This window comes from Malurus melanocephalus, unplaced genomic scaffold (assembly GCF_030028575.1).
Source record: "Malurus melanocephalus ecotype Western Australia unplaced genomic scaffold, MMel_1.1 scaffold_700, whole genome shotgun sequence".
NCBI lineage: Eukaryota > Metazoa > Chordata > Aves > Passeriformes > Maluridae > Malurus > Malurus melanocephalus.
In genome coordinates, this window is record NW_026623932.1 from 110,896 (window position 1) to 127,123 (window position 16,228).

Genomic DNA, 16,228 nt, shown 5'->3' on the forward strand with positions numbered 1-16,228 from the left:
AAAAAAAAAAAAAAAAAAAAAAAAGGGAGAAATGCAGAGCTGGGGTGAACCGGGGCCAAGGCATGGACAAGAGGGTGAGAACAGCATTAAAATGATGAGTGTTGAGCCCATTGCTCCCTATATACTTCCACAATCCCAAATCAAGGATWATTTATGGAAATCTTACACAAGGAGGGAAACAGCCAGGGTAGAAAACTGAAACAGCCCAGAAAAAAGGGGAAAAATGCAGAGTTGGGGTAAGCCAGGGCCAAGSCATGGACAAAAGGGTGAGAACATTGTTAGAATGATGTTGAGTGTTGAGCCCACTGCTTCCCATCTACTTCCACCACCAAATCAAGGATAATTTACGGAAATCTTACACAGGGAGGAAAACAACTGGAGCAGAAAACTGAAACAGCCCAGAAAAAAGGGAAAAATTCAGAGTYGGGGTGAGCCGGGGCCAAGGGATGGGCAAGTGGGTGAGGGTGTTTTTAGAACAATGAGTGAGGAGCTCATGACGAGCCTATTGCTGCCCATCAGCTTCCACTGTCCCAAATCAAGGATAATTTATGGAAATCTTGCCCAGGGAGGGAAACAATCAGTGTAGAAAAATGAAATATGCAGAAAATAAGGAAAGATATTCAGAAATTGGGTGTGGTGGGGCCAAGGGATGGGCAAGAGGCTGAGAAAATTGTTAATGATGAGTGTTGAGCCCACGGCTTCCCATCTGCTCCCAATGTCCCAAATCAAAGATAATTTATGGAAATCTCCTACAAAGAAGAAAACAACCAGGGTGGGAAAATGAAACAGCCATAAAAAGGGAGAAATTCAGAGTTGGGATGAGCCAGGACCAAAGGATGGGCAAGAGGGTGAGAACATTGTTAGAACTATGAGTGTTGAACCAGTTGCTTCCTATCTACTTCCACAATCCCAAATCAAGGATAATTTATGGAAATCTTCCCTTTGGAGGGAAAYAATCAGTGTAGAAAACTGGAATAGGGAGAAAAAGAAGAAGAAATTCAGAGTTGGGGTGTGGTGGGGCCAAGGGATGGGCAAGATGGTGAGAACATTATTAGAATGATGAGTGTCAAGCCTGTTGCTTCCCATCTACTTTCACAATCCCAAATCAAGGATAATTTATGGAAATCTAAYACAGAGAGGGAAATAACCAGGGTAGAAAACTGAAATAGCCCCAAAAAGGGAGAAATGCAGAAACTTGGGTGCAACAGGGCCAAAGGATGGGCAAAAGGGTGAGGTTGTTGTTAGAATGATGAGTGTTGAGCCTGTGGTGAGCCCACTGCTGCCCTTCTGCTTCCAGTGCCCTAAATCAAGGATAATTTATGGAAATTCTGACACAGAGGGATACAACCAGGGATTTGCCCAACAATGGTAGGTAAGTGATCAGCTCCACTGGCCAGCACTCAGACTTGGGGATGACCACAACAGRGTCATTCCATTTTCCCACTATTTTTTGCTCATCAATTCCACAGTTTTAGAACTGTTCAGTCCCTTTATCCCTCTTGAGCTTAGTCCTTCAGCTCATTGAGCTCAATTCCTTGGGTTTGGGGTTCCCCAATCCCTGACCCCTTTTGAGCTCAGTGCCTTGGCCCCTCCCATTTCAATTCCTTGATTTTGGGGTTGCTCAGTCCCTTACCCTTTTTKAGTTCAGTTCCATGGCCCCTTCAATCTCAGCACCTTGTCTTTGGGATTCTTCAATTCCAAGACACTGACATCAACCCCTTGGTTTTGGGATCGCTCAATTCCTTGGCCCCTTCACTCTCAATTCCACCGGTTTAGGATTGTTCAATCCTTTTATCCCTCAGGTGTCAGTATCATCACACACTTCTGCTTAGCCTGTTCCCACAAAACCTGGAAAAGGCTTCCTTAATCCACACCGGCTCCTTTAACAGATCCCATTATCATCCCTCCTTGCCCACCGCGGCCTCCTTCGGAAAGAGCCGAGCGATTCATTTTCCGAGTCTCTCCTTGGCTTTATTGCTGAACCGAAAGTTTTGAGGCTGCACTCGGGGAAATTTATTTCTTTAATTATTATTCATTTAAGTGGGTTCCGCAGATTCCGAGGATCAGCACTTGCAGCTGCTGGGGGTCATTTATTTCCCTCGCTGGACAGCACAGGTCCTCATTCCGGAGAAGACAACGGAAAAAGAAGGGATGAGCTGCTGCTACATGAGCAGAGATGTTCCTGTTTTCCTGCCCGATTGTCCCCGCATCCCATGAATATCCCTGAGTCAGGTGGTCACAAGAGTTTTATTAACGAAGCAACTTCAATTAATGAAACAACTTCAATTAATGAAGCAGCTTGGGGTTGGATGTTGTATGAGCAGATGTGGGCAAGGAGCCTGGAKCAGGATCTAATCCTTGCAGTTCCAGAGTTGAGGAATTGAGCTCATAAAGTGTAAGGGATTGAGCAATCCCAAAGCCAAGGCATTGAGACTGAAGGGGCCAAAGGATTGAACTCAAGAGGGGTAGAAGGAYTGAACAATCTCAAAACCACAGAATTGAGAGTGAAGGGGTCAAAGGGATTGAGCAATCCCAGAACTAAGGGATAGAGCTCAAAAGGGGCCAAGGGATTGATCACAGCGGAGATCAGGAATTAAATAATCCCAAACACATGGCATTGGGATTGAAGGGGCCATGGAATTGAGCTCAAAAGGGGTAARGGATTGAGCAATCCCAAAACCAAGACAGTGAGACTGAAGGGTTCCTGGGATTAAGCCTTCCCAAAAACAAGGGATTGAACCTGAAGAAGCCAAGGAATTGAGCTCAAAAAGAGGCAAGAGACAGAGCAATCCCAAACCCAAAGAATTCACCTCAAAGAGAGTGAGCACAAGGGGATCCTGGCCCTGGCACTCCCTTCCTTCTGTAAAAACCTGAGTGGCTCAGAGGGCAGAGTATCATTCCTGCAAGCGCTGAGCGCCCGTGAGTCAACAGCGGTGCTGAGTATTCCRTCATCCTTGAAAAAGTGGGAAGAGAATTTGTGTGCCATTCGGAACTTCTAAAATTAGTTGGGAAAAAGGGAGGCCAGAGTGCACTTCCTTCCAGCACTGTGGAGATCTCCAAGTGTGGGTTCTCCCACTGCACCCCAAATCGTATTCGAGAGCATCCATCATCTGCCCCCAGACCAATGAAGCAAAGGAGGGAGTCCAGAGGAGGCCACGGAGATGCTCCAAGGGATGGAGTCCCTCTGCTCTGGAGACAGCCTGGGAGAGCTGGGAATGTTCACATGGAGAAGGGAAGGATCCAGGGAGACCTCAGAGCCCCATCCCAGTGCCTAAAGGAGCTCCAGGAGAGCTGGACAGGGACTTGGGACAAGGGATGGAGTGCAGGACAAAGGAATGGCTTCCCACTGCCAGAGCGCAGGGATAGATGGGATATTGGGAAGAAATTCTTCTTTGTGAGGGTGAGGAGGTCCTGGCACAGGATTCCTAGAAAGCTGTGGCTGCCTCATCTCTGAAAGTGTCCAAGACCAGGTTGGATGGGGCTTAGAGCACTCTGGAATAGTGGAAGGTGTCCCTGCCCATGGCAGGGGTTGGAATGAAATTGTCTTTAAGGTCTGTTCCAATCCAAACCATTCCATGATTCCATGACCTTCATTCCCCCCAGCTGAGCACTGTCTCAGCCAAGTGGGGAAACTGAGGCAAGGGAGGATGTTACACAGCAGGATGGAGACAGGGAGAGAATCTGGATGCAGGGAAAGAACCCCCGTTCTGGAAGGATGAACCACAGTTTAATCAATAATTTGTTCCTCTGGGATCAGAACCACCATCACAATGTGTGGGAGGCGTCTCAGCTCAGGAGGACTTAAAACTCCTCTTATACCTCCACCTTTGGGAGCTCAGTAGCTCCAAGGTTCTGGAATCTATGGTCACAGAGAAAATTTGAAAAATAAATAAAATCATGCTGCTGAAGGGGCCAGCTGCCACCTCTGGAGTCCCCAGAGCCACCACGGCCCSTATGGTTTTCCCAAGTACTAAATCCTCAGCAGAGGGTAAGGAAATCATGCAGGTGAGGATTTGCCAATAGAAAAACAGCCTGGACACTTGGAAAACCCTGCTGGAGTCAGCCCCAGCTCACGGAGTGCAATTCCTCTCTCAGCAGCGGCGGCGGCTCGTGCCGAGATTGGGGTCAGGGCTGGTTTCCGGACAATGTCAAACCTTAATTTGCTTTCTGCTGCTTTCAATCTTGTATTTCCCCTTCCGTATTTCTTTGTGAAACTCTACATTGCCCAAGACCTTTCGCTTCTCTCCCTGATTTCATGGAAATTCCTCGAGAGTCTGGAGAATGCCTTAGCAGCTRGAGAAAGAAACGAAGGAAAGGCTCCTTAGGAGCAGAGAAACCCAATTATTCTGGTTGTTTAATTAATTGCCACGTAGCAAATGCTTTCCGCACCATCCCACTGCTGATCTTTCAAGTCTTCTGAGAAGCAAAAAAATACATGGGTACAAAATACCAGTTATCCCAAAGGGAAAGTGCTTTTCCAGGTGTGATCCCGCATCTTTGTCTTGCACAGGGATGAGCAGCGAGTAAGCGCTGAGTGTTCTTCTCCATCCTTGCCCGAACAGTGAATTACGCCACATCCAAGCTCCCAGTCCAGCTGGGAAGGCAAAAAGTCTCTTTATTTCTGTATTTTATTTGCAGTTTTCCGGAGACAAGTATGGAAAGTGCAGAAATCCTTCAGGGGCAGAGCCACATGTGTGATGAGAGCAAAGTTCTCAGCAGCTGCACAGGCCATGGTGATGCCTCATTGCTTCAAGGAGGTTTTTTGAATGCTCAAAACACTTCCAAAATCTTTTCCTGGGATAGCAGTGACACTTTCCTTGTCCCCAAGTTGTCTGCCCTCCTTGTCTCTTCCCCACTAACAAAGCAATTGTGGAAGAGCCATGGAAAACTCCTGCTCTTCCCATAGCTCCTGGTAATAGCCTCAGGATTGATCCCAATACAACATAAGGATGCAAGGAAGAGCATCCCCAGGATCAAACCTTAACTCACCACCAGCATCCATCAATAAATCACTTGGGAATGCTACGATGGTGTGGATGGATCAGCCCCAGCGCCCAGCATTGGATTTTGTACTGCAAAGATAAAACCCCAACCCAATAAATCCAGGAAAAGAGCAGAATTATAACCCCCTGGAAGTCAACTCCAAGCTATTAAAGTGTCAGGAGCATTTCCCGTCTCTCTGCTACTCCAAACACGCGGCGCCTGGCACTGGAAGGGAAAGGAAAAGCCGTTTTTTTCCATCTTTTAAATAAACTTTGTCAAGTGTTGAAAACACAAGAGCGTTGAGCAAACGTTCGCAGCCGATGAGAACACACAAATCTTCCGCCCTGCCAGGCCCAGTTATCCTAAGGCGAGAAGAATCTGTGGAATCCATCCTTGGGAAGGAGGATGAATTATGGAGAGAGATGAAAGATGACATGAAAATACTGATTCACAGCAGTTCATCGTGTTTTGTGGTTASGGAGCCAACGGGGGGAAGAACACAACAGGAAAATAAGAAATAACTTTAAAATAATAACTGGATGGGTTTGGATTYCATAGGGAATAACCTTGGAAGGGATCCCCCGTCCCAAAGCAGGACTAACTGAATGCATTTCTCTTATGAGACCTTACTAAAGGATGTGGGAAGGAAAAACGGGGGGATCACATCTCCTCCATGCCCTGTCACCCCAAATTTCCCCAGGAAACCCCCAYGAACAATTCCAATGCCTGAATTTACAGAAATCCTCCCCATCATACTTTTGGCTCAATCGCTCTTCCAAAAATTCCACTCTAAGTTGTTGTTTATGAGCTCAGACCCAAACCAGTGATGGATATTCATGGAAAGGTTGAATCAATCAGCCTTTGCTGAGTTGTCCACAGCGGACTTTGCTGTTTCCAGACAAATTTAGAGACTTCATTGCATTTAAATAGATGAGAAAATTCACCTTCTTACTGCAAGGCAAGACCTTCTCCACCCCAAAAAGAAGTTTATGAAATCTGTTCTTTAAAAAATCCCAATAATGGAGATTTTAGAGTTAGCTCAGCCAAATGTCTCCCAGAACTTCCTCATYCTTGTCCTTGGAAAACCCTCCCAATACTTTAAACTCATTGTTTTTTGGCTGCTTTTGATCTTCCACTTTTCCAGTCCTTCCAGCCATYACTTCTCCCCAAGACCCTTCTTAGAGGTCCAGAAATAAACAGCTAAAAACTGAACTCAGTGGATTTTGGACAAATTCCTGCTGCTCACCTGCTCTGATGGGAGTTCTGTTGCTCAGTTCCCTGGCCCGGATAGGGCTGCTGGAAGTTTTGGAGAGTTTGTTGGCCGACACGCGGTACATGACCCCGCCGATGCAGCGGAAGCCTTTGCTCCTCCAGAGCTGTTGCGCGAGCTGCGATTTGCCACCTTGGAGTGAGGGTCGGGTTTGGTTTAGCAATGGGGATCTGCAGGAAAAACAAAGTCAAAAATCAGCCCAAAGCAGGGAAAATGCCACAAGGAGGTGCTGCTTCATGGGCAAACCACAGGATCAGATTCATGGAATGGTTCGGGTTGGAAAGGACCTTCAAGATCATCTCGTTCCAACCCCAATTCCATGGGCAGGGACAGCTCCCACTGGAAGGGAGGTGATGCATGGAAGAACCAGGAATGTTCTTGCTGTTGACAGAGGAAAAGCTCTGATTCCTCATGACTGACACCATAATAACACCTTCAAAGACTCTCCCCCAACTTCTCCCACCCTTGGCTTGCACTTCCAGCACCAGCAGAAATAAGGAAATGTGGATGCAATTCCATGAGAGAATCAGCAAGATTTGCTTCACTGAGCTTGGTCAAATATTATGGAGCTCCACAGGCTTTGACATCCCTGGAAGAGCTTCAAAGCCAGGTTGAACAGGACTTTGAGCAACCTGGTCCAGTGGGTGGCATCCTTGTCCATGGCAGGGGTTTGGAACTAAATTGTCTTTAAGGCCCCTTCCAACCAAAACATTCCCGGAGTATTTTTGGTATCATTATTCCCATTATTAAACAGATTCCACAACTTTGGTATTTTTATTCTGCCCCCAAATCYGGCTCTTGGAAGGATTTTCCTCAATCCCTGCATGGGACAAGTCACCCAAGAGCACTTCCATCCCCCATCTGTCACCTGGAGCTGGTGCTGGGACGTGAGTGGGCTCCAGCAGGCAGGGGTGAGAACCCATCCCCACCTCCTCAACTCTCTCTAAATTCACAAACCCCGTATTGAGGCAATGGGAACACAATGGATCGAGAATCATGATCCATTTACTGYTGCCCATAAAGTTCTTCTGAAGGATCAGTAAGTTCTTGAAGTGCTACCTGATGGACAAAGATCACAGAATCCTAAAATCTTTTAGGTTGGAAAAGACCTCCAAGACCATGAAGTCCAACCTGTGACTGATCAYCATTTTGTCAACCAGACCASTGTGCCAYGGTCAGGCACTCCTTGAACAMCTCCCACCAACACCTGACCAYTCTTTCCATGAAGAARTTCCTCCTGATRTCCAGCCCAAACCTCCCCTGGCACAGCTTGAGGCCATTTTCTCTCATCCTGYCATTGGTTGCCAGGGAGAAGAGGCCAACCTCACTTTGCTAAAGGTCCCAGAAGGACAGTGTGCCCCACAAAGACCCCTCTGACACCCAAAATTTTGCCCACTCCATGACCCAATGCTTCCTGCATCATTCCACCTCCCTCCCGACTCGCAACAGAGCCTCCCAGCTCATTCCCATCCATCCCCCATTATCCAAACAGAGCCGCTGCAGCCAAATCAAATCTCCTCCAATATCAGTCGCCTTCCTCATTTAGCGCTAATCCAAACAGTAATTTGTTTATGCAAATTAGAGCTCTAATTTTGTATTAGCCCAAACTATGCTCATAATGCTATTAGCAGAACGTATATAAACCGCGCATTACCAGAGAATATCCGTAAATTAAGATCCCRCTATCCTATCAGCGGAATGCAAACCCCGGAGAGCATTTCCTTTAAATGAACATGTGCTTCCAAAGAARAAGAGAGCTGGAAAATGGAATAGTTACATTTCCTAATGCTGAGCGTGACAGCCTATTCATTCCGGAGGGCTGTTGCCACTGGCTACCAAGCTTAGAGAATTTTTGCTGCCTGTTTTTTTTGTGGAAGGTGATGGGAATTCGATAAATTCCCCACTTTCAGTTTCCCCAGGGTTTCTTCCTCGTGGAACTGCTCCGGACATGAGCATCAAGTCTTATTAACTCACAAGGAGTTGCAGTGGTGGCATTGTTGGGTGAAAGTGGTGATGGCAGGAGGGACACCTGGGTCATCCAGCACATCCCAGAAAACTCCAGCAAGGCCACGGATGCGTCCAGCAATGGCTAAAGAATATGGAGAATGGTCCTGTGACCGTATCAGGGACAACAAAAATTATATCAAATATCCAAGGGTCAGGAGGGCAATGGTGGGAATTTTCCCACTCTACTCTGCTCTCCTGAGATCCCACATGGAGCTCTCTGTCCAGCTCTGGGGTTCCAGCATAGAAAGGACATGGAGCAGRTCCAGAGSAGGCCACRGAGATGCTCCAAGGGATGAAACCYCTYTGCTCTGGAGACAGCCTGRGAGAGCTGGGAATGTCCAGCCTGGAGMAGGGAAGSATTCAGGGAGACCTCAGAGCCCCTTCCAGTGCCTAAAGGAGCTCCAGGAGAGCTGGARAGAGACAGTGGAAAACRGATGGAGGGACAGAACACAGGGAATRGYTTCCYACTGCCAGAAGGCAGGGTTAGGTGGGATAYTGGGGAAGGAATTATTCCCTGGGAGTCTGGTGAGGCAGTGRAATGGAGTTRCSAGAGAMGCTGTGGCTGCCCCATCCATGGAYGTGTCCYAGACCAATKTGGAAGGGGCTTGGAGTAACCTGSGATAGTGGGAAGTGTCCCTGCCCATGGCATCCACGGAATTGGAAGGGCTTTAAGGTCCCTYCCAACCCAACCCATTCCAGGATTCTAACAAAGGCATTGCAAAACACTAAAGCACCACCGTGGTTGTGACAAAACCCACCCCAGCTTCATCCATCTCCTCTTTCTCCCGGTGACACATCCCTGGGAGGACCCCAGGATGCTCCATGCCTCCATCCACAGGAGCTGTAGTGTCAAAGGATTCTGGGCTCCTTTTTGCTGGGCTGTATCAGTCCCTTAAACAAATTCTTCTAATTCCATATATATTCTTAATATGTTATCTCTGGATAATATATAGAGATATCCACAAACATCTATCTCCATAYAGATACACAGATTATTGAATATATATACCCTGAGTACATGTATTGAAATACAAGATCTATATACTATATAGAACAATAAATATTGTCACTTTTATACAYATATCTACATATTGTTACCTATATTCTCTGGGTCTTGTTCATCCATCAATTATCTCTAGATATTGTTGAATATATGCACTGAATACATATATTGAATTACAAAAGTTCAATAACATCTGGATAATTCTATATATATTTAACAATATCTGGAGATAACTCATATCAGGCCCAGATACTGATTTTATTCTTAGCATTTGATATCATTATTATTGAATATATAGAATTCATATAGAATCATAAATATTCACTAATATATAGGTATTACATATAATATATAGATATTATTTTATATTTATTATACATTTCATATTTTCCTAAAACATATTAGAGTGCAGGGAAGAAGCCAGGGGTTCATCCAACATTCCCCATTCTGGTTTATAGGGAAAGGCTGGGATGTGGCACAGCTGTGGCTGCACTCAGGGCATGGATATATAGGTATACAGATATACTACATAGGCATATATAGGTATATATATATAGACATATATATATTAAAAAATAAATATATTTTAATAGATATGTACATATTTAAAYACTGTATCTATATAGTTCTATCTATGTATGTAGATATATCTGTATATATTAAAAAAATTCTTTATCTACAGATACATTCAATATATATTGAACATAAATCCACATATATGCCTTAATACATTATATTATCACATACACACACATATATGAGATAACTGAATAAATTAAAATCTTTCTGGCTGCAAGGTCAAGAAAACCCAACCCAGCCCAAGCCCTGCACAACCCCAGGGGCTGCTCACACCACCTGAGCCTTACACTGGTTTAAGATCCATCTGGTTGAATCCCTTCAATCCTTGGGATATTTATTTTCCTGCCTTGCTGCACTTACTCAACCCACCAAAGTGGTGACCCACCTCTCTCTTCTTTCTAATTCCTTAGGGATGGCCAAGCTCCAAACCAAGGGACCACAGGCACTGCATCGCCTGTTACAGACATTCCCACTGAGGCAGGGGGTCAGAACACGATGATTTTTAAGGTTCCTTCCAACCCAAACCATTCCAAGAATCTATGAGGATTCTTGAAGATTTTCAAGGATTTTTGGCAAAGAACATCAAATATATCATTCCCCAAAGGGAGTGGAGCTGAGCCTCTTCTAATTTAAGATTTTTTGTATTTTTGAGGGAGTAAAGTGACCTCTGGGTGGTCTCAAAACAAAGCTTCTGCAGAACATMAGCTCAGGCTGCCAAAGTCTCAAATGCTACCAGACTGCAGCCATGGAATCATCGAATCCCTGAATGGTTTGGGTTGGAAGGRACCTTCAAAATCACCAAGTTCCAATCCCTCCTCCAAGGGCAGGGACACTTTCCACTGGACCCCATTGTTCCAMGCCCCATCCAGCCTGGCCTTGAACACTTSCCGGGATGGGCASTCCCAATCAGGAGCTGAGTTTGAATTCACTGGAGGGTTGGCCACCTCCATTTCCACCTTCTGGGTGGTGGAAATGTCCAAGCAGGAATGTCCGCTCATCACTTTACATATTTTAAGTATTATTTATTAGAATATTTATTATCTTAATTATCATACTAGGTAGGATATTTATTATATTATAGGAGCCTTAGGAGATTTAAAATTTAAGGGAAATTACATTTTACATGGAAAAAYCATGCCCACATGGAGAAGCAGGGAGGGAACTCAACTTTCCAACCTTCACCCACATTTCCCTMTCAATCCAAGTTGTTGCCCCCATGTGGTTGTGTGGCCCCAACAAAACCACCAGGGCATGTCCCTCTCCCTCTTTAATGACATCCAAGCTGGTGGTGGCGGGGAAAAGGCACTGGCGAGGGCACGGAGCCGAACGCCCACTCGCTTTTCACCGGCAGCGGGATCCCAGCTCTCCATGGAATTGTTACCCTAATGGAAAGGACGGCCTTTGGAAATGAACTGTATTGACAAAAGAGGATAAAATTAATGAGATAATAGCCRGGCCAAGGACCTGAAGAATACACCGGGCCCCTCGACACGAGGGCCTTGTAATTCCCTTTCTGCCGCGCATCCCGCGGATCTAAAGAGTCCTCCCATCCGTCCACAAGGCCCCGCTCCGGCAGGAAATTTCATTAACGCTGGAAAATAGGAAAGGTATTAAGCGTGGATAATGAAGGCCAGAGTGTGAACAGTGCCTTAAGATAGTCTTCTTTCTAGCCTTTGTAATGGGAGGCATGAACTTTCCCTTCAAATCCATTTCTAATCCATTTGAAATACTACAGCAAATTATCTCCCCTTCAGCCCGAGAGCGGCCGGCCAATTTACTCCGAATAGAAGTGACAATGCTCTGGAATTTATCACCATAACCTTGACTACACAAGGTTGAGGGTTGTCTTTCCCCCACCCCTGGGGGTGGACAGCAGAAGAAAAATTTTTAATGAAGAAGGGGTGGAGGAAMGACGTAAAAATGTTTAAAAACAGCAGCGTAGCTGACGCAGGTTCAATGCTGACTCCGGGTAAAATCAGAGTCTGGCACAAAAAATTCTACAAAGGGAGGTCCTGGGTTGATAAAACATTCAAGACCAGGTTGGACAGGGCTGGAGCAACCTGGTCTAGTAGAAAGTATCCCTGTCCATGGCAGGGGTTTGGACAAGATGATCCTGAAGGTCCCTTACAACCCAAACCATTCTGTGATTCTGCAGGTTGACRTTCAGGCTTTTCCAGCACAACTCTTAAAGCAGCAGCGGCTTTGTCTCACTCGGAACATTTCATGCTGGTGTTTTTTAGGTGTTWGTGTTGAACAAGTGTGATTTCCCAGGACTGAGCACCACCCTGCTGTGTCCTTCACAGAATCCCAGAGGCATTTGGGTTGGAAAAGCTCTCCACAATTATCCTGACAAACCATTCCTGCAGCACTCCCAAGGCCACCACTAAACAATGTCCCCAAGTGCCACATCCACACCAAGGTTAAATCCCTACAGGGATAGTGACTCTACTCCTGCCCCACACAGGGTTTATGATGCCTGCCCACCCTTTCTGTGAAAAAGATTTCCCAATATCCAAACTAAACCTCTCCTGGTACAATTTGAGACCATTTCTTGTCATCCTGTCCATTGTTCCCTGGGAACAGATCCTGACCCCCACCYGGCTCCCCTCTCCTGTCAGGRARTTGTGCAGAGCCAGAAGATCCCCYGAGCCTCCTTTTCTCCAGAYTGAGCTTCYCTAGCTCCTTCAGCCTTTCCTGGTSCTCCAGACCCTTCCCCAGSTCTGTTCCCTACCCWGGACAAGCAGGGAACAGGCACTGCTCTAGTCCATGGCCGGTACAAAATTTCCCCCAGTCTTCTCTCCTTGACCAACTTCACATTGCTTGGAAAGCAAAATAGCTGGGCCCTTCCTCCAAACCTTCCTGAAGGAAAATACCTGAGGAAATGGAAATGTTTCTTCCAACAGCACAAAGTGGACCAAGAGGGGGAAAAGGACTCAGCACAAAAACATGGAGGCAATTGTCAGGTGATGCCCAGCTCGAGGCACCTTCCTCGCCTCCAAACACAGCRGAACTGCTCAGAATGGAATAAAACCACAAAAAACTTCAGCCAGGAGCCAGCAAGTGATGCTGGGAAAACAAAGTCCCTCTTAAAATAATCTATTAAAAGGAAAAAACCCAGAAGATTTCCAAGACAACATGTGAAGGTTAATAATAAGGACAAGTCGCTCCAGCATGCCCTGATTTAACACCCCCATGCCCCACCAACACAAGACCGATGTAATCCAAAAAATCCCACTGAAACCCCTGCAAAAATCCCCCTATATTTGAAATACATATTTTTTAGAGTATTTGATGCCTCTAAGTTTAACACAACCCCATGAGCAGAGCAGGAACATCCCAGCAGCATTTCCAGCTGGCTGAAACGGAGAGGATTTCCCAGCGCTGGCGGCGATACAAGTGGCTCTTAAAGGATGGTTTTATTTTACTACTGGATTTCTTCTTTAGGCTTAGCTCYTTTTTTTTTGTTAAATAATCCTTACATAGTAAGAAATCACATTTGCATGCTGGCATTTGAATCCCGAGGAAAGAGCGGATCATCACAGGGGCAATGGCTATGGAAAGCAACAAGGAGAGAGGTGAGGAAGGAGGGAGCTCATCCGCCACGAGCCTGGAAAGTGGCAATGGAAAATCCTCATTCAGGAGAAGTATTACCAAAAAAATCACTTTATTCCTTAGTCATTCATCATTCCTTAGCGAACAACACAGGATTTAKGGTTAAAAGTGTTCCTCAAATACACCAAGAATACTCCAAGATGCTTCACCACTTCCCCCTGGAAGCTGCTCCGTSTCTATCCTCACCTGCCAGATCCCTGAGGACCCAAAATCCACAGTAAAAAGCAAGTAATTCCACTAAAATGTGTGATTTATGGGACTTTTATCAACATTAATGCTTYCTCCTTAAAAGAAAAAGGTCAAAGATCAAATAAACACTCTCTACATTAAGATTCAATTTATTTAAAGAACCTGATTGGGATCATTCAAATTATTCTGTTTACTGTTGATGATATTTGAGGTTGGAAAAGTGATTGGAAATTAAAAATAGAAAGGGATGTGTCTTTTCCCAACATACATCCATAAATACAGAAGATCCATTAGTTTTAAATACACAGTGACCAGAAAAACTCGTTAATTTACCCATAAACAAATTCCCTCCTTTCACTAATTACTTCTAATTATGAAACAAACATTTTAAAAAACCCTATTTCAATTTGGTTCAATTGAATGTGAATTTCCATTCAAATGCAGCTTAATGTTAATCTCAAGGAAAAAAAAATAATAATCCGGTCCAGATCTCATTTAGCATTTTCAAAACCTGGGAAAAATTATGAATTTCAATGAGCACCTATTAAGCTCCTTAATTACCTAAATAAAGATGTACCTTCCCAATAAATCCCCCTGAYCTGGAAAGGAAAATAGTTGCAAATAAATTTAACAGTTATCAACCAATGAGAACAGAGACTTCTCAAAAAAACTCCAAACCCAAAAACCAGGAACATGGGATTACACCTGCAATGAAGGGATGTGAAGGGGTTTTTTTGTGTTTTTTCCCAATTTCCACATCTCCTAGGCAGGATGCCTCGTCCCAGCCTTTGCATAGATGGGATAACTTTTCTCCTTAAATAATTCCACTTGGAAAGACCCAGATATGAACAAAATATTCCAAGCYTCTTGCAGTGGCTTCTCGAAGGGATGTAAAATTTATAGGCAACTTTGGGCTAAACTGARGGGTAACGTTCCATAAAAYCATGGGATGGTTTGAGTTGGAAGGGAGCTTAGAARTCAGCTCATTCCATCCCGCTGCCATGGGCACAGACACCTTCCACTAGCCCAGGYTGTTCCACRCTCYGTCCAACCTGGCCTTGAACACTTCCTGGGAGGGGGCAGCCACAGTTTGTCTTGGAATTCCATTCCAACCCCTCACCACTCTCACAGGGAAGAATTCCTTCCCAATATCCCATCTRMCCCTGCCCTCTGGCAKKGGRARKCMWTYCCTKTGYCCTGTCCCTCCATCCCTTGTCCCCAGTCCCTSTCCAGCTCTCCTGGAGCCCYTTTAGGCACTGSAAGGGGCTCTGAGGTCTCCCTGGATCCTTCCCTTCTCCATGTGAACATTCCCAGCTCTCCCAGMCTRKCTCCAAAGCAGAGGGGCTCCATCCCTTGGAGCATCTCYGTGGCCTCCTCTGGATCTGCYCCAGCAGCTCCACATCCTCCTGCTGTTGGAYCCCAGAGTGGGAGGCAGCTCTGCAGGTRGGRTCTCACCTGARTGGGACAGAGGGTCAGAAYTCCCCCTCTCCTGTTTCCCATGGTGTGGGATGAGCCCAGGACAYGGGGATTTCTGCGTTCTCTGCACAAGTGGACAGGGCACATTCAGGTTTCAGCCACCAACAACTCCAAATACTTCTTGGGGATGCTCTCCATCCATTTTCCACCCAGCCTGGATCTGTCCTTGGGATTGCCCCACCCACAGGCAGGACTTCGCAGAACTTCCTGAGGTTTCCACTGGCCCACTCCTCCAGCCTGTCCTTCTGGGTGTCATCCCTTCCCTCAGGAGTGTCATTATTCCCTCCCACTGGATTGTTATTTCCCTCTGGAAGCCATTCAGTCCCACACTGCTGCTCCCTTTCATYTCTCTGCTGTGTCCACACAAAGCCRGAGCTCCAAACAGCACTTGGCAGCCCCTGCTGGGCTCCTGATCCTGCTTGAATCCAGKCAAAGCACTGAAATCCTGCCAAAACCTTCCAAAAACCAGAGGAGATGCAGTATCACCTCAAGGAGCTCAGAGCAGTGGGAGAGAAGAGCTCTTTTCCCTGACCCTGTTTCCTTAAACCCTGCTATTGTTTGTAACCCAATTCATTCACAAGGGAGATGGAGAGTCTGGATACAAAACCAGCTCCACGTGCCAAGCACAGAAAACATGGAAAGAATCTGCTGCACTGGTGTGGCCAGATGAAGAGGGCAGGGGTGGAACTGTCCTGGGAGAGCTGGGAATGTCCAGCCTGGAGAAAAGAAGGMTCCAGGGAAAGCTCAGAGCCCCTGCCAGTGYSTAAAYAGGCCACAGGAGAGCTGGAGAAGGACTTTGGACAGGGGATGGAGTGACAGGACAAGGGAGAATGGYTTCCCACTGCCAGAGGGCAGGGATAGAYGGGATATTGGGAAGRAATTCTTCCCYGAGAGGGTGGGGAGGGGCTGGAATGGAATTCCCAGAGAAGCTGTGACTGCCTCTGGATCCCTGGAAGTGTYCAAGGCCAGGTTGGATGGGGCTTGGAGCMCCCTGGGATAGTGGAACRTGTCCCTGCCTATGGCAGGGGGTGGGACCTTCAAGATCCCTTCCAACCCAAACCCATTCCTTAAGCCTGTTCCAGGGTCTTGCCACCCTCACAGGGAAGAAC

The 16,228-nt window shown here is 46.1% G+C and overlaps 1 protein-coding gene across 1 annotated transcript in view; it reads right to left on the reverse strand.

Moving 5' to 3' along the window:
* Positions 1-16,228, reverse strand: part of ZC3H3 (zinc finger CCCH-type containing 3) — a 125,037-nt gene that overhangs the window by 34,929 nt on the left and 73,880 nt on the right. The window contains exon 4 of the mRNA XM_057384332.1: positions 6,230-6,423. Within this exon, the coding sequence (XP_057240315.1) occupies positions 6,230-6,423 (194 nt within the window). The remainder of the gene's footprint in view (positions 1-6,229; positions 6,424-16,228) is intronic.